Source organism: Talpa occidentalis, unplaced genomic scaffold (assembly GCF_014898055.3).
Source record: "Talpa occidentalis isolate TD23 unplaced genomic scaffold, MPIMG_talOcc4v2.1 talOcc4.6, whole genome shotgun sequence".
Lineage (NCBI taxonomy): Eukaryota > Metazoa > Chordata > Mammalia > Eulipotyphla > Talpidae > Talpa > Talpa occidentalis.
Window position 1 is genome coordinate 137,846,014 of NW_023604972.1, and position 27,654 is coordinate 137,873,667.

Consider the following 27,654-nt stretch of genomic DNA (forward strand, 5'->3'; position numbering starts at 1 on the left):
TTTAAATATTTTTAAATATTTTTGATAACGCTCCATCCTCGGGAACCGCGGACGACGTGCTGCTCTCCTCGCGACGCCCCCGCGGGGACGGCCCCCCGCACCGGCAGGCGCGGCGTCCCCTCCGCCTCGGCCCGCGGCACGTCCACCCCGAGGGGCTGTCGCGGGAGCGGGACGGGAGGCAGCTGCGCCGGAGCCCGCGGGGCAGGACGCGGAGCCTCGCCCGAGACAGCAACGCGGCCGCGGCGCCCGACGGAGCGCGCTTCGCACAGCAGACCCGCTCGGGGGCGCCGGGCGGCCCGAGGTTTGCTCTTAACAGAACGACTGCATACTGCTAGAGATTCCTCCACGGAATCAACGGAATTCCTTTCTCCACATTCCTAAAACTGGGTACCATGGTCGGTGACGAATTCAGCAGACCCGTCATCACAGGCGGGGTCACGAGACCCACCGAGGCGCTTCCGAGTTCACCTTGGGTAAGGGTGTAGGACGCGACCTCTTCTCCCCTTAGAAAGTGATGCTTCTGGCACTTGAAATGCTGGATTTGTGGTCGAGTTTAAAAGAACCGATAGACTGAAACCCCGCGTCAGAGCAGATGGCGGAGCCGGGGTGGCCGCTCCGCCCCGCGGCCGCAAAGCCTCGCCCTCCGTCTGACCAAAAGAAACAACGCAAGAGTAAAACTCAAACCCTCACTCGTGGCGTCCGTCACGGTGCTCGTCAGACCACCGGCTGACACGATGAACCCAACTTAGAAAATGCAACTTGGGAAAGGATCTATAAGCGGTTTAAAAAAATTCCCTCATCCCTTAAATATAACTTATGTGAAAATATGAAATTAAATAAAAAATATCTGAGTTATTGCACAAATCATAAGTTTTCAATATTTACATAGAAAACAGCTTGGAAGTCTGAAAGGAAACGCGAGGGCAGTAACAGAACGGCCCTGGCCCGGCGGCCGGCCAGCGCCGACTCCGTGGAATGGACACGCCGCCCAGGGCAGTGGAGCCGGCGCCCAGGAGGGCCCGCGGGACGAGGCTCCGGGGCCAGGGCCGCTGTGGCGGGCGACACCACACGGGGACATGCAGGGGCCAGCGGGCGTGCGGGGCTGGTCTGGGGCGCCGTCATCTGCTGAGGCTGACGGGCAGGCTGTCCCGCGTGTGCGTGTGTTTCTTCCTCCTCCAGCCGGTGCGGCTGTACTGGTGGTGGCCGCGGTTGCCCACGGGTGGCCGCACTCCGCCGCTGCCCACCGAGCCGTAGCCGCCACCCTGGCCGTGGCTGTGGGCACCTTTCACGGACAGCTTCATGCCACTGTGCTGCTGAGACAGGGCGGGCCAAGTTGGAGGCGGCAGGAGCCGGCCCCGGCCCTGCTGCCCAGGCCCACCAGTGCCAGAAGAGACCCCAAGACCCCCGCAGGCAGCCTCCCTGGACTGGAGAGAGGGGGGCGACCGTGGACGCAACTGGCACAGGCTGACCCTGCAGGCCACGCGTGTCAGGGCCGGAACTGCACAGCTGATGAGGACAGAGACCCCTTGTTTCAGCGACCCCCTCGAGGTGAGAATAGGACCTCTACCTGCCACACACCTTCACGGCCAGGTGGGCTGAGGACCTCACTTCTAAGCGGCTGTGTGCGCACAGAAGGGGTCCCCCTCAACCTCTTCCCCACCTTAAACTCCGACACTCCGGAAGCATAGCCCCGGCGGGGAGGCCCCGCGTGCAGAGTGGGCCAGGACGCCCTCGCCGGGGTCGCACAGCAGAGGCCCAGCCCAGAGCAAGGCTCCCCTCCGCACAGTCCCGCCCTCCCGAGCGCCGCCGACGGGCCAGGCTGCCCCTGAGAGCAGGGCCTCCTGCTCAATTCTTGAAAGCTGCACTTTGCCCGTGAATTAATTTAACAGGTAAAGACCGTCTCCTCCACTTCTAGGCTAACAAGCTCTGCCTGTGGAGACTCGGGGAATTAAACTACATTCTATTTTAAAATATTTTCTTAACATTTTCAGAGTCTGGTCTGTCAGAAGAGCAAACAAGAAGCTGAGCGATCAGAAGACAAATTCCCGTTAAATAAATCTGAATTCTCTTGGGCGGAGAAAACCCGAGCACCCGCCTGCAGGAGGGCACTCGGATGGGGGCGGGGCCGGGGCACCTGGGGCACAGGTGGGGCGACCGTGGAAACCTACCTTGTGATACAGGTGAGGGCTGGAGAGCGGGTTGGGGGAAGCGGGCGCGACGGCGGGGGCAGACAGGTGGTGGATGGCCTTCAGCGCTGGCGGCCCCTCCACGCTCACTTGCCTGCCAGGGACGGGGGCCACCCCGAGGGCCGGTGCAGCAAGAGTGAACCTGGTCTAGGAGCAACAGGACCAGAGGCTGCATTAGCACCGACGACGAGGAGACCCCGGTCGCCTGGTCCGAGCCCCCGACGCAGGCAGGCTCGGGGCACCTGTGCTGGCCGGGACCTGGCATCGTGGGCAAGATGCTTGCTATTCAGAAACTGCGACCGCCCCGTGAAGAAGCCGGCGCTGCCCTCCTGGGGAGCCAACGTTCACAGGAGACCGGGCAGCACCCCCAGGAGGGCATCCCCCTCCTCAGACCCTGGAAGGAGCCTGGGCACAGCCCCATCCCCAACATGTACTGGAGAGCGGCCAGGTGGCGCCCAGGGGCTGCGGGAAGCCCCCTCCCCGGGCGGCCCAGAAGTGCTCGCTTTTGTCCCAAAGATCCCTGGTGCGGGTCGGTGCTGCCAGGGCCCTGTGGGGGCCGCGGGGGAGGCGGCAGCCCTCCCTAACTCTCACCGAGCAAGGTGGGGGGGTCCCTGGTCAGGGCTTCTCCTCGGTGGAGGCCTCACGGCCCAGGGCCTGGATCACAGGACGCGATCCAGGGACTCTGCCAGCTTCCCGCCCCCGTGCCAGGCCCCCACTTCCTCAGCGCGGCGCCTCCCGGCCCCAGGGAGACCCAGCCTGGTTTCCAGGGCAGAGGTCACTGGAACAGCATCTGAACTCCAGAGGCAAAGTGGGCTCTAGCCTTGTCGTAAACGCTTCAGCCTCCGTGCCAGGCAGCACAGCCGCGGCAGCCCCGGAGACCGAGCCCAGCGCCCACGGGAGCCAAGGACTGGGCGTCGGTGGAGGGGCCTCCAAGTGTCACTCAGCTCCCCCAGGCCCAGGGTCCCAGGAAGACAACCCCAGGCAGCAGAGGTCACAGCGGAGTGGTCACCATGTCCAGGCACCAACCTCTGTGATGACCCTGCCGTGGAGTGGCTTTACCTTATTTTAAAGGCTACCAAACGTAACGGGTTTTAGCCCTGAACGTATCTAACTGGCAAAGACACAAAAGCCAGTGTTCTCGAAATTCTTTTCACCTCTAATTCTGTCAAAATTAAAAAGCAGCAAAGAGGCACACGCTCAGAGGCCACAGAGCAGCCCAGCGGCCCAAGTGGACGCCTCAGCCCCACAAGTCAGCCGGCACTCAGGAGCAGGAGTCCCGGCTCCGGGGAGCACAGGGCCCTGGGGGCTGGGTGACAGCCTGTCCTTCACGAACCACAGGAGATGCACCTGCTGACCTTCGAAAACGGGAACTTCCCGCGAGACAGAGCAGCGGCAGAGGCCGCCGTCACAGAGACTCGGCTCTCCCGGCCTCGCCTACCTGCGTGTTGGTTGTCATGACCAGCGTTCTGGACGTGGCGGCCTGAGGTTTGCCGCTGGGCATGGGTAGGGCGGCCGGCAGGCTGGCGAGCAGGGGGGCCGGGGCTTGGAGACTGAACTGGTAGACGCTGGGCGCGCTGCAGGGTGGCGTGTCTGAGTCCTGGGGAGACACGCAGTGGGCTGGGCACAAGGTGCACTCCCGGGTGGCAGCGAGGGGGCCCTCCGGGAGCGGCCGAGACAGGAAGCCCCAGGCCACCTGGTCCTCAGACCTCCTCTCCTGAAGGGGATGCTCTCGGGGACACGGGCAACACAGCTGGACTTAGGTGAACTCAAAGGAAGGCTCTGAACGCCTCCACAAGGAGGCCCACCGGACCCTCCCGAGACCGCCACCACCGCCCAGGGCCACGAGGCTGCCGACCGGGCCCTGCCGGCTCCAGTGCTGGAGGCAGAGCGGCACCAACACGGTGGTGTCCCTGTTGGTGGGAGGGAGTGTCCACCCCCCGGGGCCCACACTCAGGCGGCACAGGGACAGGCAGCCCCACTCACGATGTCACTGCCAGAGAGAGAGGACACAGAGGACGCGGACGAGCCGGACGAGAGCAGCTGGGGGCTGGGCAGAGACGGCACCAGGCGCTGGCTGGAGGGCGAGCTGGGGTCTCCGCGCTGGGTCTGGTCCCCCTCGCAGGGGCTGATTCGTTCTCTCGTCTTGACCCTGTGGTCTGTGGAGGACGGCAGAGCCCACGAGTCAGGCTCCCCAGGCACACGGAGCAGCGGGAGAGGCCGTCCTGGCGGGCGGAGATGCCGAGCCTTAGGGCGCTGCCAGCGAGACAGACCCGGCGCCAGCCCCTAAGGGCTCTCTGGAAGAGGTCGGCACGTAAATCGTGTCCAGACATGAGGCTGCCGCGCTCTAAATACAGAGCCAGTCCTTCCAGCGGCCAGCCGCAGCCCCGCTGCTGCCAGCGTGACACGCCGGCCTTCCAGACAGAACGACACAGCTGCAGACACTCACCCACCACCGCGGCCGTGCGCCAGGTGCTGTGTTAGTATTTGGGGCAACAGGCTGACTAGAAGAGCTTGGCTAGAATTTTTTAAGTTAATGTCACTCATCTCTTCTCCCACCCGTGAGGCAGCCACTCAAGCTCACGCTCCCCTGTGCGCCCGCGCCCCACCTCCTCCGACAGCGCCTCCGCCTCGTCCTTTGCCATGACACGCTAACCCCCGAGCACGTCGTCTCCATGGGAACAAGCTGCCCACGGGGCTGCAACCCCGCACCCGGGTGTCAGAAAGCGGACTCCTCACCGAGGTCGGGGCCCGGGGGGGTCTTGCCACCCCACTTCTCCTTGATCCAGCGCCGGTAGTCAATCACCTCCTGCGTGACCTTGATGATTCTCCCCAGCGTGCTGCAGGGGGACGGGGCGGGTCAGCCTGGCCCGAGGCGGTGTGCCGCGCTTGCCCCCCGAGTCCCCATGGCCCACACGACGGCCTCCCGCGGCTCGCTCTGCTGAGCACAAGGTGGTAGGACGACAATACTACGTAGATCTATGACTTGTGATGTGCGATCCCTAAAGCACATCAGGGTCACAGCACAGCAAAGCGGGTCCGCCTGTGCAGTCCTCGGGCTGAGACAGAGCTGCAGGAGCCCCGCGGGCAGCCCCGCCCCCGCGATCACAGGGCAACACTCCTGCCTCCGGCTGCAGGCGTGAGACTGACACCCCAAGGCGGGGCCCGAGCTCTGCTGCCAACACCGAGTGGACAGACCCCACGGGAAGTTCTGTTACAGACGCACCCAGAGGGGCGCAGCTGGCGCGCCGGGAGGAGGCACCCTCCTCCCCCCACCATCACGTGCCACCGCCTGGGACTGTAACCCCGTCACTCACAGGAGGCCCTAGTCCCCGAGTGGGGGCAGCTGGTGAGGAGGAAAGAGCTAAGAGTAGGGGTGCAGGGGCTGGAACAGGGGAGAAAGAAGGGCATGTGGGAGAGAGGCGCGCTGGGCTGCTCCCGGGCCCCGGCAGCCGCTGCCTGGCTTCCTGCACCTGGTGCCTCCTGTCCAGTGCTGGGACCTGCTGAGGCTGTTCTAGCGCCCCCTGCCCCTCGGCGCTTGGACTCGTTCTGGTGTTTTCGGCCTCAGTTGCTGTGCTTTGGGCCTAGCGTTTAGCGGGGTGCCTGCCCCCGAGAGGATGGGTAATTTTCATAGCTGTCGCTTGAAATCCTTTCTTCTCCATGCCCTTTGACCTTTCACATCCAGTCTGCTTGCCCTGCCGTCGTGCGTGAGGACGGCCAAGCCCTGGAAAGGCCATAATGGGTTTTTCCCTCAAAAGTCTGGGGTCTCTGGGCACCCCGGGAGTCGCCTAGTTTCAGTCCCACTACCACTTGCAGAGCTCAGAGCACCCATCACTTTTGAGGGCTGAGGCCCGCCCAGCACCACTGGTGACTGTCATGTTCCTCTTCTGTTCACGCCCCCCCCAGACCCCACTCAGAAATCAGTGCTCCTGACGGAGGGGCGCAGCTGAGCAGGAGCGCAGACGTGCCCGAGAGCTGAGGCGTCGCGGATGGAGAGCCCCGGAAGAAAAGCACCAAGCTCCCACATTCCAAAACCCCCAAACCAAGACACTGAAGAGGATGTCAATGCCACAAAGGAGACCCTTCCAGCGCCCGGCCATGTGAGTGAGACGCGGCCGCCCGAGCCTGGAAGGTATGCCCCCGGCGTGCTCAGTGCAAGCACAGCACAGCCATTCGCGCCAGGAAACCACAGACGCCCGGAGCCGCGCGGGCCCAGAGGCGAGGGCGGCCCAGGACGTGACCGCTGCTGTTACCTTTCAGAGTCTCTGTTCGGGTAGGACCTGGCCAGAGGCGACACGGCATGGCTGAGGACGATGTAGGCGTAGTCGAAAACCTGCTTCACCTGCATGGCCCCATAGGAGCTGCGGCCAACGTCGTTTCCTGAGAGGAGACAACGGTCAGACTGCAGCCCCAGGGCTTCTGCGCTCACACACGCGACTCTGACCAGACCCCGAAGCCCCCAGAGCCTACCCACAGGGCCCAAGCTGATTGCAGCAAGTGCAGGGCCTCGGCCCAGGAACTCTGAGACTCGCGGGGCAAGTGACAGCCCGGGAGGCCCAGGCAGCTCCTGGGTGGCACAAACCACAATGGAGCCAAATGGCAGCTGTGACCAGACCGCGCCCAGCAGGCCAGCGACCTGAGCAGGCCTCACACCCGCCTGTCGCCAGCGTGTCCCTGCCCGTATCAACAACGTTTGGAATGTGTCACTGACAGCGGCTCGTAAAGGCCAGTGGGCCTGACAAGTGGCGTGTCTGCTCTCGCCGACCACTGAAGGACAGTAGTTACGTGAAAACTGGTCCTGTGTGGTTTTCTCAGACTTGAGACTGCACGGAAGGCACATGCTCTGCGCACCCTCAGGAAAGGCGGGGCGCACTGCAGACCTGCCCCCCACGGCCACTCCGAGACGGAGCCAACCCCACGCAGGAAAGGCATCTGCGTGGGCGGCTCAGCACAAACACAAGCTGCAAACCCGTTTCCGACGTGACGTCACTTCGTCAGGAAGACTCAGTGACGCTGTTACTGTCCACGCGGAAAACACTGCAGGCTCCAAGTCCGGGGGTGTGGGGGGCCGGGACCACCTCGCTTTCTACCTTGCAGGCTGACTTCTCAGATACAAATGGCTTGAATCAGAAAAAGATGAATTTTTTGAAATTCTCACTCTGCGTTTCCTGGTTGACTACACCCGTGGACAGAGTGGCGGCTGGACCTAGTTCTCTGCGAGCACCAGGGGCTCTGAGCTGGCAGCCCCTGTGGGGTGGGGCCTTACCCGGCAGCAGGGGGTCCTCGATGCACAGCATGGACGGCCGGTACCCGCTGGTCATGGCCTTCATGATCTCCTCTTTGGCGATATAGGCACCTCCTTCTTTTATTCTAATACCAGTCTTTAAGTAATTAAAATTTCTTCCATAGAGTTCAAAAAATTCTACAAGCAGCATTCCAAGGTTTTCATCTGCTCTCCGGGCATCGATTCTTGGGTGCAGCTGTAAGAGCAAGGCACCCACAGGCGTCGGGCTGGAGCCAGTTTCCAAGCGCACCCACCCCCGGCTCCTCAAGGCAACACCCACGGGCGTGCACACCAGCGAGCCTGGCCACCAGAAAGGAAATCTTCTGACCTGGATTCTGAATCTATTTCAACTCTCTGAAATTTTAATTTATACAACTTCCTACAGGCAGACACCTGATCAACGGCAAATTTCCAAATCTGTGGGATGACACTGATAAATGGGCCACATTCTGTACAACTCAGAGACATCCAGGAGGTGGATACAATTCAGGTGCAAACATAAGTCCGTGCTTCCCAACGACAACCAGCAGGGGGCAGTATGAGGCTGGACAGAAGCGCAGCAGGACGTTGTAAAGCCAAGGTGTGACAGGGTCGTCCACGAGTGTACACAGCGTCCTGACATGACAGCAAACCTCCCTGCTCGTCATGCAGCATCACCTCCCTCAGCGCCACACCTGAGCCTAAGCCACTGCCTCCCCGCATCTCCCTGATTGGAGAGACTCGGCCAGGCAGCCCCACGCTGCCCACCGCCACCGCCAGCAGTCGGGCTGCTCCTCCGACAGAGGGGTGTGGAAATGCTAGCGCTCGAGCCAGCAGGGGAGGCAGCCCGGCCGTCCCACAGGACTGGGCAGAAAATGACCGTGTTGCATGACAGAGCACGATGGCCAGAATGTCTGCAGCCGGAGCTCCCCTGAGGCCTGCTTGGGTGCTGGGTCCCAAAGGCCGCAGCATCTGAGGACAGGTGAGCCGGAGCCTCACCTGACTGTCCTGAGCCCTGGCCTAGTCCAGATCACCGCCCGGGAGGCACCGCAGGAGCCCGGCCTCTTACCGGCCAGGCTGGTGGCACTGACGGGCTGTCTGCCAGGGGCTGTCTACTGTGCGCCTTCTCCACGGCTCAGCACCAGGGGGACGTGTGCATGAAACAAAATACTGATGCCACCTCATCAGGGAAGGTCCCTCCTTTTCACTATCTTTACCATGCACAGCACCCAATTTTGTTTTCCTGAAATAAACGTTTCCACGTTTTCTCAGTGTGTAGAGTTTCCCAGGTCGGACGGACCAGGGCAGGTGAGCTGCTGACAGGTAAACCAGAGCAAAGGAGCACGAGGGCCGGCACAGGGCTGGGACAGCGCCCTGACCAGCACAGGCCACAGGGCAGGAAGCAGGGCCCCGCCCGGAGGCGCACGAGACCAGCGCTCACCTGCAGAAAGCTGATGGCCATTAAAATCAGGCTGTAGGAGCTGATCCCGCCTGTGAAAACTTCGTTCAGGTCCCGCTGCAGGAGGAACTGCTTCAGCACTAAAATCAAGTACGGCAGCAAGGAGTATTTCTGCCACCACCGGAAGAGAAACAGACTGATGAGGACGCGGGCCGTGAAGCCCTCCTCCCCGCGCACGTCACAGCACGGGCTCAACCCAGCCCCGAGACAGGCTCCAGCCATTCGCCCTCACACACCACGTGGTGGAGAATGAATCATGTGGGGGCTCCCCAGGAGCAACTGAGCAGGGGCGAGAGGAGCCCAGGGCACAGCAGCCGTGCAGAGGAGCCGGGTGTGCGAGCAGCGGGGAAGCAGGAAGGTCCAGCACTCAAGGGGCCGGGGGTGGGGGCCAGGAGGGGAGCAGTGAAGGCCCCGGGAAGGGCAGAAGATGGGGGGGGTTGCCCTCTGGTCTTCAGGTTCAGCTGATGCTGCAGAGGGAGCGGAAGTGAGGAGCGAGGCCCTGCTAGCCCCGAGAGGCAGCCTCCACTAAGGCCCAGGAGCAGAGCGAGCACACCCGTCAGCCCCACAAGCGGTCACCTAGCAGCCCGCCCCGGCACCGCCAAGCGAGTGAGACCTGGCTCCCGTGGGCCCCGGAGCCTGCGGGTCAGCCACAGTGGCTGCAAACCCGTCGTCTGCGACAGTGGGGACGCTGACAAGCTACCTAAATGACGCTCAGCCGTGTGAAAGGAAAGCAAATCTGCAGAATCCTCTCCAAGTTTCCCCAGACATAATACCGCGGCTAAGTCCCTGACCCGCACAGCCGCAGCGGCAGGGCCACCCTCGCCCGCGCCCAGGAGGAAGCAACCGGCCGGCCCAGCCGGCCGCCCGCACTCGCAGCCCCGCACCTTCATGTAGCTCTTGATGAGCTCCGCCGCCCGCACGCCCGTCTCCATGTTGAAGCTGATGTCCACCTTCACCTCCGTCTCCTGGTCTGTGAGCTTGATGATGGGCACCTGCCGCGATCGAATGTTAAACAACGGGCCTTGGTACGCGTCACCCTCCACCATCAGGCAGCAAAATGCCCCCCAAGCTGTGAGGAGGGCTCCCTGCTGCAGGAGCAGGACCTGGCTTTGAAGGGGCGGCGGAAGGGGACGCTGCAGGCCGCCCTCCCTGGTCTGGAGCCCCCGCCGCCTGTCCCGAGAAGACCTGAAGCCCGAGAGCCCAGGGTCTACGGGTGGAGAAGGGCCGGCTCACTGGACACGGATGCGCCCCAGGATTTCTGAGAACATCCAGAGCTATTTTGAAATTGCAGTTTGTGCCGATGTGATTTCGACAAACAATTCTAGCTTGGGTTTCCACTCTAACGTAACTAAAAAATCTTTTCACAGAAAATCGGGTACTGAAAGTTACTATGAAAATATTCTTAGAAAGAACTATCACCAAACAGTGCTCAAAACTGGCCTCATAAAACACCCAGGCCGCCATCCCGCCCGCCACCAACCCTCCTGCGCCCGAGGCGGGCTCTCCTGGGGACAAGCTTTCACTTCCTTCGGCCTCTGAGGAACAGAGGCCCCTGTCACCCAAGCCGCTGGGTGGGGCGCAAGGTCCGAAGCACTTGGCAGAGTCCAGGCCAGAGCCGCTTTGCCAGACGCCTGATGTGGCTCCAGGGCGGACACCCGCGGCGGAGCGCCTGGCACCACCCCAGCTCAGGGAAGGCTGGCTGCTGCACCTGGAGGCCCAATTACCTCCCGGGCCTCCCTGGCAGAGTGGGAAGGAACAGTGACTGCAGGGAGAGGCCAGGAGGAGCCTCGGGGGGGGGGGGGGCGGACCTCACTGTATAAGCAAGAAAAGGCCCCTGAACTTCTGCCGCTCTTGTGTGAGCTAAGAGGGTCGGACTGTTTTCCTACAAGGTGGAGCTGTCGATGGGAAGGAGACACTACTGAGGTCACGTGGCCAGCCAGCCCCTCGCAGTCCCTGGGCTCAGAGCCTGCCACACAGATCTGGGCAAAGCCAGAGTGGGCGTGCCCCCAGCTCCACCTGAAACAAGAGGACTTTCCGTGGACGTGCGTTTTCTGAACACTGAAAGGAACTTTCTTTCTCAAGTGGAACTTGGCAAATGCTGCCTTGGGCTGCGGCAGTGCCTGGCAGGTGGGGGGAGGGGCAGTGTTGCCCCCAGGGAGCGCCTCCTCATCCCACAGGGACACAGTGGTGCGTGGGAGGCACGTGTGGCGTCTCAGGGCCAGGAACACACGGACGACCTGCATGGGCTGTGCTTAGACATATCCTCAGCGGGTGACCCCGATTTTAAAGACAAAAATGGAATCAACAACACAAGCAGGTTTACACCAGAGACGAGGCGGCTCCAAAACTGCCGGTGCCAACTGCCGGGAGCAAGACTGAGGTCACTGTGCGCCCGCAGGTGTGGTGCGTGCCCGCGTGAGCCTGCGTGCGCCCCTATCTGCGTGTGCACTCGTGGCGGCCGGCCCCACACTCACGGTCGCTTTGTCCAGGACTTTGATGGAGCATGGCTCGGCCACATTGTGCTTCCGCAGGGCCTGCTCCAGCAGCTGCAGGGGAGGGCGCTCCCACTTTCCAAAGACCACTAAGTCGATGTCGCTGGCGAGAAGGGGGAGAAGGTGAGGCGTGTGTCTCTGCCAAAGGGCCTACGTCACCCGTGAGCTCAGCCCTCCCAGGGAGGAAACCGCCTGCGTGTGACTGTTGGGACTCCGAGGGAGGCAGAGGAGCTACCAGTGGGCCCAGGCCACCAGGGGCAGGGTTGTCCGTGCTCACATCTGTCCTGCAGGCACACCTGCTGCCCCCGGATCCAGCTCAGCTCCAAACTGCCCAATCCCCACCCGCCCTGCCAAAGCCACCCCAGATGCAGGGAGTACAGCCTCTGCAGTCCCCAAAGGCTAACAGAGGGTTAACAGAAAATCAACTTTTAACAAAGCAAGACACTGAAAATTGCTTTGCATGTTGAGCCATTAAAAACGCAACACTGGAAAGTGACCTTAGAACAAAAACTTGTGTGACCTCTTTTACAAAATAAAAATCCTTACTGGTTTTTAAATAGTTTTGCTTGAATCTTTAATAAAACAAAACATGACTTTAAAAAGCACAGCAGGGGCCTCGCTGGTGGCCTAGGGGTTGAGTCTCGGGCTGTCAGCACTACGGCCTGAGTCCAATCTCCAGCCAGGGAGCTACCCACAGGGCGCAGCAGACCCCTCCTGTCTCCCCGCTGCTCCCCTCAGCAGTGTGTTTCAGTGGATCCGCCTGTTCTGCTCCCCCCTCTGTCTCTGGTGAATCCTCTCACCCCTGCACCTCTAGCCTACACCCCTGTTCTTCGACTAAATTCTCTTTTTAAAAAAAGACACACCCAGAAGAGTAGCACACTTCCACGCCCCCGCCTGACCGTCCTCTCTGCATCCTGGCATCAACAAACACACCCGACAGGCACATGCAAAGGACGTGACCACCACACCAACTAAAACCTGCTTCCTGCCACCTGCCTGCACCCCCAGTCATCTCCTGCAGCTCCTCCCTCGCACCTTAGACACCACCTAGGAACCCACTCACTACAGGTACCCCCACCCCCGCACCAGCCTGCACTCACCTGGTAGGAAGGTAGAGGCCTGTGCTGAAGCTGCCAAAGATCTGCACCTAGAAGAGCAGCATCTGAAACGTGACATCCGGGCACCGGCCTCCCACTCTCCAAGGAGGCTCCCTCCCGCCGCCCCCCGCAGGACAGCCCACCCAGTCCACCCAACCACACCCTCTGACTCCTCCACGTGAAGACCTGCCCCAGGGAAGACCCCAGACCCAGGAGGGATGACTATGGGCCTCGCCCACACTGCTCATGGCGTTCCCCCTCTGGAGTGCGGGGCCAGCAGCCAAGCCGGGGCAGGGGCCTGGCCCCAACACTGAAGGTCACACCAACAGCGCTGCGCTTGGGGCTACGTGGCTCTGGGAAGAGCAGGGCACCTCGCAGGGCTCTCCTGGCCGTGAATGGCTGGAGAAGCGGCTTGGCCTCTCCCAGGGGGTGGGGCGGCGTAAAACCCTCACCTCAAAGTGACTTTGAAGCAGGAAAAATAATCCCATGGATCCAAGACCCTCCCCTCAGGCCCAGGATCCTGCGGGTGCTGAGCAGGGCGTTGGGGGCGCAGTGCAGAGGAACCCCAGGACCCCAGCCGACCACCCAGAGGCAGTGGCCGTGACCGCTCCCAGGGCACACCCACCTCAGCCGTGGGCCACAGGTCCTTGACCACAGTCTCGATGCGTGCCACCACCTCCCTGCGCATGGCCGCCTCCTCGGGGCGCGGGGACATGAAGTTGTAGAAGTCGATAATCTCCTCGTGGAGCCTGGGGCCAGAGAAAGCACAGAGGGAGCGTCACCCCAAGACGCCAAGCCGCGTGCCTGGGACGTGAGTGCTGCGCGCCCAAAGGCCGCGCGCTGCCTTCCTCGCCTGCGGCGCAGGGAGACACAGGGGCTGAAGGGGTTGACCGACATAGCCAGCACCTGGGCGCCGCGCAGTTCCGTCCTTCTGGGACAACACGTCAAATCGCCAAATTCTCAAGAGGCCTTTAAAGGCTTTTCCAGGAGAATCACTTTGGAGACTTTACACTGAGAAACCGAGAACGCATCCAAAAAAGATAACCAGGCGCTCCAGCCGATGCGGCAGCAGGACCCAGGGCCGCGGCAGCCCCTGGACCCCGCGCGGGGGACATGGGAGGCCTGGAAGCAACACGTGCAGAGCCAGGAGGCCCAGGTCATCACAGGGGGTGCTCCGGCCCAGGACGGAGTCACAGACTCAGCAGCAGCGAGGGACGAGAGCCCAGCGTGGGCCGCCCCAGCACCAGCCCACACGGAGGCCAGGCGCGCTGCCCCTCTGCCCCACACCACCTGCGGCAAGGCGCCCGCCGTGTGCAGGAGGCCGTGCTCCGTGGGGGTCAGGATCCAGGCTGCAGCCTCCAGCTCCTGCTGACAGCACGGGGCCCCGCGCAGAACGACGTCCTCGCCCTGCTGCCTGCAGCCCCAGGCCCCGCTGGCCTGACGCCACGTCTAGCCTGCATCACCACTGAAAAGGGGAAGCTCCTCCTCGCTGCAAGCAGCCCAGACAGTTTTAAGAGGTCCAGAAAGACAGCAAGTCACGCGGCAGTGAAATGGAGTGGTTTCTCCGGAAAAGTTCTCAAACTCCAAGACCTAAGGGGGTAAAACTTCTTTCACTGAACAACTTCTGAGGTTTGAGGTGGGACCAACAGCTTCCTCCAGGCCCAGACACGGCAGGTCAGCGGCCGGCGCCCAGCCTGCGGTCAGAGCCAGCGTGCCATGGGCACGACAGCAAAGCCACAGGCCGGTACCATGCACAAGAGGCCAGGCCTAGGCCCAAGGCCCCACAGCGGGCCCCCAGCACCACCCCACACCCACACTCGCACATCTGAGCACTCGTGACAGCCCCGGAGGTCTGCACCATGGGGCCCTTGCCAGCTGCAGCTGAACAGCAGCAAAAGCCGCTCCTGCCCCACTCCGGAGCCCTCGTGGCTGCGGGCGGGCAGGGCCTGTCTACAGACGCTGTGGGCCCAGCCAGCCAGTTCTGCGGGGGCCCTAGGCTTGGGGTGTCCACCCAGTGATGGCACCTCCTCAGGAGAGGCCCCCACACCGGCACCTCAGCAGGGCGCCCTCACCCAAGCACCCCATCAACACACATGCGGGAACCAAGGCGGGTTTCCAGAGATACGTCACTTATGACCCTGTCCCTTACGACCTGCATTCCCAGTGACATCAAAAATTAACATTCCGGGGTCTCCCTGGTGGCACAAGGGGTTAAGCACTGTGCTGTGAAGCTGTCAGCAGCCTCTGCAGCACGAGTTCGATCCCAGGTGTTCGATTCCCTGCCAGGGAGCTACCCACAGGGCGCAGCAGACCTCTCCTGCCTCCCCGCTGCTCCCCTCAGCAGTGCACTTCAGTCAGTCTGCCTGTTCTGCTCCCTGCTCTGTCTCTGGTGAATCCTCTCACTACCACCCCTGCACCTCTGGCCTGCACCCCAATTCTTGGATGCATAAATAAATCTTTAAAAAAAAATTTTACATTCCGAGAACCATTTTCCCCCTGCACCAGGCGACTTCATTAACTTGGTTGGAAGAAACCACTTCAACGGCCACGGATCCTTTCAAAAATGTAAACAGCGCTGAATGAAACAGCTCTGGGTTTTCTCACCCAAGCCCAGCACCGCTGCAAGTTTCCATCGCTTTCAGAAACGCACAGCTGGGTGCTGCCCAGCGCGGGCCCGGGCGGCCCCCAGCGGCCGGCAGAGGCGGCAGCTCCATCCTCACACGCTGACCCGAGGAAGAGCCTGCGTTTCTCCTCAGACGAAAACGAGCGACTTCACTCGTCTTCCTGTCTGCGGCCTCAGAGGTCACAGCTCCTGCCTCCTCATCTGCATGTGGCCGCCGTCCATTCGTCATAAACCCAACGTCATGAGCTGGTCCACAGCCCCGACAAGGGCTCACGCCAGGAGGACCCGCACGTCCACGTCTAGCGGCTGAGCCGGTGGATGGGGCGGCCCCACCCCGCGAGGGCCGTGGGGCTGGGAGCTGACGCGGGCGGGGCAAGTGGCCGCAGCCGCCCCGGAGCCGCTAAGCTGCCCCCCAGGGTGCGTCCCTGCCCTGGCCCGAGAACAGGCAAGGAGCAGCTGCCCACACAAGCTTTGAACCGGGGCCACGGGAGGAAGAGGAAACGCGTGAGGGGCGCACCACGTGGTGAAGGACTCGGGTCTGGGGGCGCACAGGGGGTGCGGGGCTCCCCGGGGTTGTAAGGCGCACAGCTCCCCCTGGGGAGCCCTGCACAGGGCCACACGCCAGTCACGGCTTGACGGGAAGAGCCAGGGACAAAGGCGCCCGCCCCGCTCCGGCCGGAGAAGCTGCCCGCGCTCTGCCGTCCGCCCACCCGACCACCGCGGACTCCGGCGCCCGAGAAACCGCTTTCCCAGGACTAGACCTGGTCTCCAGCCGTTGGGCGTTCTCTCCTCCTCCCTCCAACTCCTCTTGGAACCTTCCAGAGCCTCAACGCCGGCCACGTCGCAGCCACCAGAGCCCCTCGCCCCCACCCGCCCGCCCCCGCCTGCTCTCCGAGCGCGCAGCGGGCCCCTCTGAGCTGCTCCCGGAGCGTCACCGCCGGCAGGGACAGGTGGGCACCAGGGACGCTTCCTCTCCCGTCCCCGGGAAGGCCGGGGGCTGGCGAGCAGCAGGGCGGGAAGGCGGGCCCTCGCTCCGGCGGCGGGCGGGCGATCCTCTTCACAGCACCCTTTCCTGGGCCCGCTGACGAGCCCACCGTGAACTGTTTGTTCTTAACTGCATCACCGAGCAGCTAGCAGTTGCGCCAATTAATTGGAGAAACCTGTGTCAGGCTTGACAGGTGAAGTTTTTAATCGATGCTCAGAAGTGGAAGGAAACTAACTGAAGCTGCAAACTGGAGACCAGAGTCCCTCTAGAGCGCCCCCGTCCGCCTGCCGGGGCGGCAGCTAAGCCAGGTCCTGGGAGGGCAGGGCAGGGGGCAGGGCACAGGAGGCCAAGACCAAATGGCGTCACAAACAGCCCAGAGAAGGCTCCCTGCTCGCGACACCCCACGTTCAGCGCCGACCCCAGCAGGGAACAGGAGCAGCACGAGCTGTCCCTCCCCCGACCCTGCTGGGTCAGGCACACTGACTCCTGGGGCAGAGGCATGACCCAGGCGCCGGGACCCGCACCAGGAGAGCGGGAGAAATGACTCTCTTCTGCTCGGGCACGCCAAACTCAAGCACAAGCAAAGGCCCTGGGGCCACGCAGAAATGAGAACCACAGCCATCTTCTCGCCTCAGAACAGAAAGAGCTCGGACCCCAGAAACTTATAATTAAGCCCTGGCAGAAGTCCTTGATTCAGTGCATCCTTTTCTGAACGCACCACTGCAGCAGAAAACACCCACTGATCACTGATGCGGTTTCTGGACGGGGGAGGGGGGCCTGGCGGGTTGACTCTTCGCCCAGACCAGGATGAAGCCAACCCCAGCATCTCACCAGCCGGGTGACAAGCGGTTGGTGGTGCTGCAGTCCCGTCCCAGGGGCGATGCACATGCCTGTCACCCACCGCCCACGCTGCGGGGCCACCTGCTGGAGCAAAGCAAGCAGCCCACCTGCCTGGAGCGTCCTGAGCCACCCTGGAGAGAAAGCGGCCATAGGGAGGGAGGCAGGCAGGTGTGTCCAGGACGAGGCTCCAGGCAGCAGCGTCAGCAGACGGGCCACTGCCCCAGGGGCAGCAGCCAGTCCTAGTGTCCATGGCACCTGAGACACAGGCGGGAGACCTGTCTTTCGGCTTAAGGGTGGCCCCCGTGGACTGCAGGGACGGGCGCCCAGGGCCACGCAGCACACAAGGCGAGCAGACGCAGCAGGGAGCAGCCAGGGGGGCCGGGGCGACAGGCGCTGGCCAGGCCCAGGGGTCTAGTGCCAGCCACAGGCACCTGGCCCCATGGAGCGCACTCCAGGCTCCACGCAGGGCGGATGGCGGCGTCACGAGAATTTGGTGAATGAGACAAAGGACTGAGGGTGGGGGCCAGTGAGGCGCGGTCTGGCCCCTTCTCAGGGGGTGCTGACCCCAGGACGAGGCCAGCCTGAGGGCCACGTTTCACCTGAACCACCCTGGGCCCATTCACACTGGGTGACTTCGACGTGAGTGGGGAGCACATTCCACCCACAGCTGGGGCTCTGCTCTCCCCGCTCCACAGCTCCAAACCAACCGATACAGTTTTCATTAAAACTTCTACGTTTTTTCTAGCTTACCCACTGAAGGGGGTTTTGTTGGTACGTCCTGCAGCTCAGCTCTCTCTCGGAACTAGCGTTTCTACCTGCAGCGGAACGTCACTTTCTCTTTCAAGCACCATTAACAATGCGGCGCGCTGACCTGAAGAGGCCTGAACTGCCCCGGCAGCGTCCACCGCGCACGGGCAGCGCTGACCACGCCGGCGGTGCTGACCGACCGGCGCTTCTGGCGGTGTCGTGGGTAACTTAAATTCTCACTTCACACCAGCACAGACTCCTGAAAACTGCAGCTTGAAGCGGAAGGAGGCCGCTGGCTGACACGCCTCCCACCGCTGGGCTTCTCCGCCTTACGAGGAAGCAGGCGGCAGAGCAGGGCCACGCCTGGCTCCAGACACGGCACCCTGAACACCTGCAGGGGCTCAGAAGCAACGCGAGAGACAGGCCCCAGGGCCCTGCAGGTGGGGGAGGCGGCCATGGCGTCGTCCTCCAGGGTGCAGGCCGGCGCGGGCTGGGCGGCACCTTCCCTGGCCAGCCAGGGGCGCTTCTCTCCCCCAACGCACCGCTTCCCTTTGACCCTCCCTCTGCCGAGCAGCTCGCTGCTGGGCCCCGGTGGGGAGCAGGGTGGTGGGCCGCAGGGGCCCACCCTCCAGGCAGTCAGGACAAGGCTCCCCGCCCCACGAGGGCGCGGAAGGGCCCCTGGTCGGGCAGGGAGACAGCAGCACCGGGCAGGGCACCCTCCCCGCCAGTCACACGGCCTGTGGCCTGACCCCAAGAGCCCCCGCGAGACCCTCCCCAAACCACGGCTCACCCAAGCCTGATCTGGGAGGACTCTCCCAGGCCCGACTCTGAACGCAGCCTCGGCACCCTCCCGTGTCCACCCGTCATGCCCGCAGGGCCTCCGTGCCACCCCTGGGAGCCCATCGTCGATAGAGCCGTGCACCCCAACAGACCTCTGGCCTCTCCATGGGGTCCCCCAGCCACACCAAGGGGCTTCTTGGGGTTCACAAGTGCCAGGAAAACGGAGTTGCTCAGGCTCTTTCTCACCTGCCGCCACAGCCTCTATGGCGGCCATGAGCAGCCTGGCTTCCCTCCCAGGTTTCACTGCCCACGCGAGACGCCGTGTTGGTGCAAAAAGCACCTGGGAGCACGGGCACACGGAACACTGGGCCCAGGGGCGCTCACGGGGCTCGTGGCCGAGAAGGCCTCCCGAAGGAGAGCATCCCAGGAGACGGCAGCCAGGCCAGGCGCTCGAGATCGCGGGGCTGGGGGCTCCGGTGCACCGGGCCGCTGCTTCAGCATCAAAGGCCTGCCAAGCGCACCGAGAGCGCCAAGGTTCCTTTACCTGTTTACCCGAATCCACGCGGCCCCAGCCTCCCCCCAGCTCGACGCCGAAGGACGTCACTCTCAGTGTCCTCCCCTGGCCTTTGGCCACCTCACAGCTGGCCTCCAACTTTTAAACAGGCTTTGCTTACACCTAGAGATGGCCACACCCGTGTGTCCCGGGCACCTTGCCCCGATCCTGCCTCTCGCTCTTCACCCAGCACAGCCCTCCCTGGGGGCGGGGGACAGCAGGCAAGGGCAGGGGCTTCCTGTGGGGCAGGCTAGGCTCACTCAGCCCCAGTTCTCTCATTCCCTAGCTGCCCCCTGGGCACACGATGCTCACCTCCTCCCTGCTCACCCTGTCTCTCTGGAGGTGGTCAGTGCCTGGCACCAGGAGGCCCTCGGCAAGGTCTCACTGGTCCTGCTCGGTGCGTCCACTGTCTTCAGATAAAAACAGCAAGTCAACAACTCACCAGAGACCCATTCTCCACAGACCACCCCTTCTAGAATGATCCAGGTGGAAGAGTCCCACTCCCTACACCCCGGCTTCCCTCCAGGCTGGTCTGTGCTGGCTGAGCAGCAAAACTTGAGTGCAAGGCAGTCACTGGGCCAGGTTCTCACCGGGCTCCTCCTCACACACCCACCACCAGCCCCTCCGTGACGGGCCCTTCAAGCACTCTGCCGCCTCTTTGTAGGGAAGCGGAGAAGCCAGGACCCCAGGGACTGGCCGCAGCCAGGTCTGCAGAGGCAGGGGCAGCCAAGCGCCGTCCCTCACGTGCCGCCCCACTGGCGCTCACAGCCCCTCGCCAGCCCAGGATGGGCATTTCCAAGGGCAGCGCCTATGCGGGTCACGCTAGCCTGTCTGGGCTTCAGCCTTCTATCGACACAACAGCAGGAACGTCTCCCACTCTGCGGGCCTGCTCTGAGCACGGGGAGGCACTCCGGCGGTGCTGGCCGAGCCCTGGAGGGCGCAGAGGGCGGGGCCGAGGCTGTCCCGGGGAGAGGGCCACGTCCAGCGAGCCGGGACGTCAGCTCATGCTCCAGGGAGGTGACATAGCAGCGCTTTGAAAAGGAGGTCCTCCTGAGACCCAGAAACACGCTTTCCAGTGCACCCTGGAGGCGACGTGCCAAGCGACAGCTCCTGCTCCCGTCCGAGTGTGGACCACAGAGGAGCCGTCACTGACCCCGGGGCCCAGCCTGAGGTCACTGCTAGGCAGGGCCCAAACATGAGGCTGCTTGCAAGGCAGGCTGCTCCCCACAGGTGCTGGTACCACCCGTGCTCCAGGCCCGCGGGGCAGGGAGCTCCCCACTGGCACAGGGCCGGGCTCCACTGGGGCCAGAGTTCCCCGAGACTTTCTCCACAGAACACGCTAGCAGCCGCGAAGCATCACCATCTACCCTGGCCGAGCGCACAGGAAACAGAGGCCTGAGCCCTGGGAAGGGCCTCGCAGAGCAGGGCCCGCAACCGACAGAGGCTGGACGGCCCAGGCCACCTGCGGCGAGGGGAGGCAGGCACGCCTGCGCCTCAGAACACAGACGAGCAGGCCCACTCGGGGCGGCAGGCCCGGCCGGACCCGCCCCATCCGGCTTCAGTCTGCAGCAGTTTCGCCAAAGCAAAGTTTTGGCCTAGAGGAAAAGTTGTCTCTTTCCAAAAACCAGACGAGAGCCTTTTCTGCCCACTTGGCAACAAGAACCAGCAGACTTTTGGTTTCAATTTCCTTAGAGAAGAGCAGGGAAGCCGAGAGCGGCTTTGTAACCCTCACGTGACTCCGGACTCTGCCCGCTCTCCTGAGTTAACGGGCTTGGAAGGGGTGTCCTGGCCTCTCCCCAGCACTCCTGCACACGTGGGGAAACTGAGGCTCAGAAGTTAGAACCCAGAGGCTGCCAGCCAAACCCAGAGGCTGTCCGAGTCCTGATCACCATCCCGGGGGGAGGCGGGTCCACCAACACGCAATGGCGGCCGCAGCTGGGCTCAGCTCAACGCCCAGCCCAGCCCCAGTGTGCAGAGCCAGAGCAGCAACCACAGCCACAGGGCTCCAGCCCACAAGGCCGGCCCAGCCCGAGTCTGGGGGTCGCCCCTGCCTCCTGCCGACGCAGTAAACCCGAGGTTCCCGCGCCCCTGCTCAGACTCAGTTCGCTCACAGAACTCAGGCCCAGGTTCCTCCCCGGGTCCTGGAGCGCGGTGAAAGGACACTCAGTGGAGAAGGCACAAGGGGCCAGGCCCGAGGAGAGGGCAGGGGTCCACACCTCCCAGGCTCCTCCTCCCCACGTCCCCTCTGCACCCCCCTCCCCCGCCGGGAGCACTGAACCCCGTCCTTCTGGGGTTCCATGGCGCTTCATTACATGGCACAAGTGGCGACATCAACGGACGCTGGCAACTGGCTTCCAGCGCCAGCTCCTCCTCTCCCCCATGCCTAGGTACAAAATCACCTGCTCCATGCAGCAGCTGCTTTCGTCTCTCAGGAAAGTTCCAGGGTGTTCGGAGCCCCGTACTAGAGGGTGAGCACCAAGCATCTACTCTCACCAGAAGAGCAAGCTCAAGGTCACACACGCACCCCTGGTGCTGGAAGCTGGAAGCCGAATGACAAAAGGTTCAAAGCAAAAAAAAAAAGCGAAGACTCACAGGCCTCACGTAACTCCTGCACCGTGGGAGCCACAGGATTCCAGATGTGCAACTATTACCTGAGATACAAGCTATGAAAACCCACATGTCCACACGCGTCACGCAGAATGCTGACTCAGGCCTTGCCCAGGACAGCCCGCGGGGGCAGGGCGGCAGCTCTGGGCCTCACAGGGCACAGCCCGAGATAAAGAGGCACCTGCTGAGCGCAAAGCCGCCTGTTCCCCCCAGGGCACCCCGCCGTGGGAGACACGGCACTGCACGAGGCCTAAGCTGGTGCAGGCCCTCTCCCTCCCTCCGCCCGCCAGCGCGCCACACAGGCTGGGGGCCAGGACACCCGGAGCCTGCTCGCAGGACACTCCCCAGCGGCCAATCTGGGGAAAAGACTGAAGATAAACGACCCTAATTTTCTAACTTTTAACTCCCTAGCAAGCGCCTTCCCGCCCAGGACAGGGCCTCCGGGTCGGGCGCCGCACGGCGTGAAGCCAGCTCAACTCCGAGAAGAGAGGCGGGCAGGTCGCGGCAGACTGGACTTCACTCTGCGTGCAGGCAACCCGAGCTGGCGATCAGATCTCGAAGTCTTCAAAGACGAGTCACCTTCACTCTCCGCTCTACTCCAGCCAGGCAGTCTCGCCACCTGCTCGGCCAAGCTAGCAAACCGGCCTGGCACACAGTCCCCCGTTCGGCATCACGCGCACACGGTGGCGACCGGGCGTCCTCAGAGCTGGGAAAGCAGCTCCTCCATCCCAGAGGGACCCGGGAGAGCAGGGGTCAGCCCCTGGAAGGACAGTGCTCTCGGGAGGTGTCCCCACTCCCGTCACCCCAGCTCAGGAGGAGGGTTAAAGGGTTCCCGGCACAGACCCGCTGTGTGCTCAGACCGGATTCCAGACGCACGTGCCAACCAACCCCGCCCCAGGAGAATGGACCCTCTCACCAGCCAGTCACGCTGCGGCCTCCCCCGGGCTCCCGGCCACCCTAACACTCTCACCATTGCTGCACGGCTGCCACGCAAAGAACAGCCTGTGGAAGAAAGGCCCAGAAAGGCAGCCCGGGCCCTGAGATCAGTGGTGACAGCCAAGCCAGAGGGTAGGACCGGAACTTCCCAAGAGTCATCCCGCCAGGAAGCACCCAGTCAGAAGAGAACAGCGCTCCACGCAGGAGAGCCCGCCCAGCAAGGCAGTAACCCCCCCATGCCAGCCCCAGACCCAGCCGTGGCCAAGAGAGAGCAGGGACCAAGCCCTGAGGGCAGCCCTGGGGCGCCTGACCAGCCGCAGCCCTAGGTGCAGAGGGCGAGGTGGCCGTGCAGTCAGAGAGGCTGCAGGGGCCACAGCCCGCATGACCCACGAGGGGCCACCAGCCCAGGAGTCAGGGCCCTGAGGAGCTAAGAGGCCCCCCGCAGACCCACGGGGGACAGGCCCCACCCGCACGGCCAGCACCCCAGGCATTTCATCCAGGGGCCACACACCCACTCAGCAGGCTGACCAGAGGCTTCCAAAGGGCCTCGCTGCAGCCACACTGGCCGGGGCAACCCCCAGGTGGCCCCGAGGCACGCGCTCTCCGGGAATCCGTCAGCATGACACGGCGGGTCTGCGGGCCTCCACAGCAGGGCCCCGTTTCTGGCCTTGAACACATGGGACTCCTGTCTGGGGACTGTGGGAACCCTCTTTTACCCCACAACTAACACCTAGCCCCTGGGGCGTGGAGACAGAACCCAGGCACAGGCTCCTCACTCCAAGGCCAAGTGCTCTTCCTCCCCTTACGGCCGCTGCTGTGAAGCCATTTAAAACAAGGGACAACATTTCACATTAAGTAGTGACAAAAAGGGGGCCTCCCTGGTGATGCAGGGATTAAAGGCTCAGCACTACGAAGCTGTCCGCAGCCGCTGCAGCACAAGTTCGATCCTCAGCCAGGGAGCAACCCACATGGCGAGGCAGACCTCTCCTGTCTCCCCGCTGCTCCCCTCAGCAGTGGATTTCAGGGGATCTGCCTGTTCTGCTCCCCGCTCTGTCTCTGGAGGGTCCTCTCACCCCTGAACCTCTGGCCCGTATCCCAGTACTTGTGTGCATAAATAAAAACAATCCTTAAAAAAAAAAAAATTACTGACAAAAAGGCAATCAAGAGGCTTTATCCCAAAATATAATTTTAAAATTATGACACTTCTCACTTTCAGACACTCACACAAAAGCCCCACAGGCACGGAGCGGCCGTGCACGGCCTGGAGGAAGCCGGGACCCCGGGGCGGCTCCCAGCGCACACGGCCCCAGCGCCCGCGCTGACGTCCACGCGACGGGCACCCAGGAGATCATTTCCACAAAAGCGAGCGGGGCGTCCCTCTTCCCACAACGCGCGCACAGCCCGCTTCACACTCCCACGTGGCCCACGCTGGCCAGTGCCCGGCCGTCCTGGGCAGGACCGCCCACTTCCTCGCAGGGGTGCGCTGGCCGGCACTGTTCCTCCCACCATGGGAGCCTGGGCAGCAGCCGCTGCCACTACCGGAGAGTGAGGACTTGGAGAGGCCCGCAGAGGCCCGCGCTGGGCAAGCGTCTGCAGCGCCCAGCTTGCTCTCCCGCAGTCTCGCACCTCTGGGGCCTCAGGCACAGAAAAACGGGCCCACACGACACCATCACCTCAGGGGTAGGGGTACAACCCCCCATCCCACGCGCCCACAGGGAGGGGTCGGAGCGCGAGGGGCAGCTGGAGGGATGACGGCCGAGGCCTGCGTGCCCCCCCCCACGTGGTCCCTACCAGGACTGCTGAGGGGCCCCACGGCAGAGCGCCAACTTGGGCTGGGTGGTGGAGGGGAAGCCAGGCACCCCTGCAACTCGGCCACCCTGAGAGGGGAGGACAGGCGCCCCGCAGGGTCCGGCCCAGGGGGCCCATGGGCTCGGAGCATGTCCTTCGAACACTGCCTATTCTTCTCTCAAGAGCACCCCCCAGGGGGAACCACCTTGGGGAGCAAAGATGTTGAAACTCACGGCATCCTCTTTCACCTGCTTTCTCCCCATCCCGCTCAGGTGAAAGCAGACCCGCAAGCCCCCGAGGTCAAGCAGCCGAGGGCAGAAGCCGCCCGGCCAGAGGGGACAGGCGGGCAGCATTGCTGGCTGATGCTGCCCACCCAAGGCCCGGCTCCTCCCCTCTCCGGACAGCAGCTGCACCTTTCCAGAAACAGCTTCGCTGGGACCACTCAGTCCATCTCAGCAGCTTCTTGTCAACCAACCCCTTTCCTGCTGCCCGGTGCAGGGGCCCCACGGCCACCACGGCTCCCTCTCCCAAGACTCCGGTGGCCTTTCGCAGCCCGGCACACCGGCGGCCACGGCACGATGCTAGTTCTGGATGCCAACAGGTCGTTCCCAGGGATGGTGGGTCCTGGGCAAGAGCTTCTTGGGGCACCTCCTCTGGCCACAAGCAAGCTACCCCCGTGGCTGCCTCCAGCAGTCCCCCTTAAAGGGCAGTGCTGGCAGGGCCTGCAGCAGAGTCCACACAGGCCAGGCCGTGTGGGCAGGCGCGCCTCGCGGGAGAAACGCAAAGTAGAGAACCCAGCATCCTGGGGGAGGCCACAGCGGCAGCCAGGAAAGGCGGCCAGCCGGAGGCAGAGGGGGCACCACCTGAGCGTGACAGCAGGGGCGCCTCGGCGGGGGCAAACGCAGGCCGGGATGCGGTGCTCGGCCAGAACCACATAGCCTCCTAGCTGAGTCCTCGCAGCAGGCAGGAGCTGGAGGTGGCGCCCTGGCAGAGGGGGAGCAGGCCTGGAGGCAGGGCCCAGAGCAGCAGCACCCAGAACTTCAGGCACTGGGAAGAGCGGGTGCCCTCACGGGGGCCCAGGGGACGGGACCTGACTATATCGCTGGCAGAGACCACCCCATGGCCAGTGCTGGGCCTGGCCGAGAAAGGGCAGGAGCGCGTGAAGACCACCGCTCCCTGGGCAATCTTGGCAGCAGACTGACGCCCGCAGGTGAAGCGAGGAGGCGCGATGAGGTGCGGGCCTGCTCTCTCGCAGCTGGTAGAAGACGAGATGATGAGACCGGGAGCCTCGTGGGCAGCCCGGCCCCAGATTCCTACAAAGCACCTCGCGTGCAGGTGGCCTGGTTCGTTTGTCCGAGGCTTACTAGATGCCCCCAGGGAGGAGACCACTCCGCAAGCTGGTGATGTGCCCCGGCAAAGCAGGCGGGACCCCAGCCCCTGGGCTGAGCGATGCTGCAGAAGTGAGGACGCACCTCCACCCCCTTTCTGAGCCGAGGCCCTTCCAGTCAGGCGGCGGACTAGGAGCCCGCAGGCTCCCTGAGACACTGCTCCACCTGCCTCCTCTCTCCAAGCCCTGCAAGAGGTGGGCGGGAGAGGAAGCGCACAGGCCTCTCTCAGGTCGGAGGGGCCGTCAGGCTTCAGGGCATGGAAGGGAGCGACACTGCAACCAGGCCAGGCGAGCCCAGCTGCGCAGCACACACTCACTAGCGCGTGTCCCACACGCCTCAGAGTTGTGTCGAGACGTGTTTCCCAGCAGAGTTCAAACACAAATCAAGAGGACTTTTAAGAAAGAACCCCGGGACCCTGCAGGGGCGGGATGGATAGGGCACTCGTGTTTGCAACAGCCCCCCAGAAGCCCTGATGCCCTTTCACTCAACAGGACACCCCGCAGGGCGGGTGGATGTTCTGGGTCCCGAGGTGAAGACAGACCCACGTGCGCGCACTTGGTTTCCAGCTGACCCGACGCAGCAGGCCAAGGGCCGGGGAAGGGCATCCCCCTGCGCCCCACCTGGGCTGCCCAACCACACCCCCCAGGCGCTGATCTGTGGCCCCGATTTCTGTCCGTCTTCTGCAAGAGAACTCAAGGGAAACTGAACTTCTAGCGCCCGGCAGGGCAGGTCCACGGAAACACCTAGAACAAAGGTGACACCTTCCAAGACCGAGCGCTCGCCGAGGGCTCTCCGGGGTCTTTGGGGCCCGCCGGCTGCTGCGCGCCCGGGCGCCGCCTTTGTGTCCACTCCAGCACCCCACTAGACCCCTCCTGCGCCCCGAAAGTCACTTCCAAATTCGCCGCGGGTTAAGCTGCCTCCGCGGCAACCCCCGGGCCCCCCGGGGAGGGGGCCGCTTCGGAGAGAGGAGCCGGCGCGGCGGCCGCTCGGCCCAGCACGGCCCGCGCCCGGCCAGGCGGGGAGGCGGGCGGGCCGCGGGCCCCGGCCGAGCCGCACAGCCGGGCAGCGCCCCGCCCGCGCCCCGCGCCCGCCCGCCGCACTCACCCCTGGATGCCCGGGCTGTAGGCGCGGCTCTTCCACGGCGTGCCCGGCCAGGGCGCGCGGGGCCCGGGGCCGCCCCCCGCGCCGGGCGCGGCGCCGCGGCTGCCGGACAGCAGGTAGTTGAGGCCGTAGGTGCTCGCCTTGTTCTCGCGCCGCCGGCGGCCCGGGTGGAAGCGCGGCGGCGGCGGGGACGCGGCGGGCGCGCGGGCCGGGGCGCCGTCGGCGGGGGCGCCGGGGCGGCCGCCCGCCCGGGCCTGCGCGGCGCCGCCGGACGACGAGGACGAGCCGCCGGGGCTCTCGGCGCCCGACTCGGCGTTGGACGACGACGGCGACGACGAGGACGGCGACGGCGCCGGGTGCGGGCGGCGCGCGCCCTCGGCCGCGGGGGGCGGCGCGGCGGGGCCCGGCGCGGGCGCGGGCGGCGGGGGCGCGTGGGGGGGGCCCCCGCGGCCGCCGCCCGCGCCCCCGCCCGCGCCCCCGCGCCCGGCCGCGCCCGCCGCGGGGCCCAGCGCCGGCGAGTTGAGGCAGAGCAGGGACGCGAAGCCCGCGCCGCCGCGGCCCACGCCCTGCGAGGTCTCCCAGATCTGCATCCACAGCGCGTTGGCCGGGCCCTTCTGCTCGGGCTGGATCCAGGCCACGCGCGGATCCATCCACGCGCCGCGGCCGCCGCCCCGCCCGGCCCGGCCCGGCCCGGCGCGGCGCACGGACGCGCAGGCGGCGACGGACGGACGCGCGCTCCGCGGCGGCGGGGGCGGGGCGGCTCAGGCGGCGCGGGCGGCGCGGGCCGGGCGCGGGGGCCGCGGCGTGGCGCG

At 64.3% G+C, this 27,654-nt stretch overlaps 1 protein-coding gene across 2 annotated transcripts; it reads right to left on the bottom strand.

The window, feature by feature from the left end:
• Positions 1 to 227: 227 nt before the first annotated feature.
• On the bottom strand, positions 228 to 27,498 carry TENT4A (terminal nucleotidyltransferase 4A). Of its 2 annotated transcripts, none has more exons than XM_037529627.2 (13): positions 26,846 to 27,498; positions 13,120 to 13,243; positions 12,498 to 12,544; positions 11,380 to 11,500; positions 9,790 to 9,897; positions 8,888 to 9,016; positions 7,450 to 7,663; positions 6,437 to 6,563; positions 4,923 to 5,023; positions 4,170 to 4,342; positions 3,625 to 3,783; positions 2,169 to 2,333; positions 228 to 1,310 (listed from the first exon to the last, which is right to left on the bottom strand). In XM_037529627.2, exons 1-13 carry the CDS (start codon positions 27,490 to 27,492, stop codon positions 1,119 to 1,121), a joined length of 2,307 nt encoding a protein of 768 aa, XP_037385524.1. In that variant the 5' UTR covers positions 27,493 to 27,498; the 3' UTR covers positions 228 to 1,118. The 2 variants fall into 2 exon arrangements, with proteins under 2 accessions (XP_037385524.1, XP_037385523.1); XM_037529626.2 differs by having other exon boundaries at positions 228 to 1,313.
• Positions 27,499 to 27,654: the final 156 nt, after the last annotated feature.

Excerpts from the sequence above, each read along its gene's own strand:
- TENT4A (XM_037529626.2), bottom strand. The coding sequence starts at position 27,492 with ATGGATCCGCGCGTGGCCTGGATCCAGCCCGAGCAGAAGGGCCCGGCC. Across the intron at positions 9,017-9,789 it reads TCATCAAGAGCTACATGAAG|AAATACTCCTTGCTGCCGTA; the intron begins GTGCGGGGCTGC and ends CGGTGGTGGCAG. Across the intron at positions 3,784-4,169 it reads CTCTCTCTGGCAGTGACATC|GACTCAGACACGCCACCCTG; the intron begins GTGAGTGGGGCT and ends GTGTCTCCCCAG.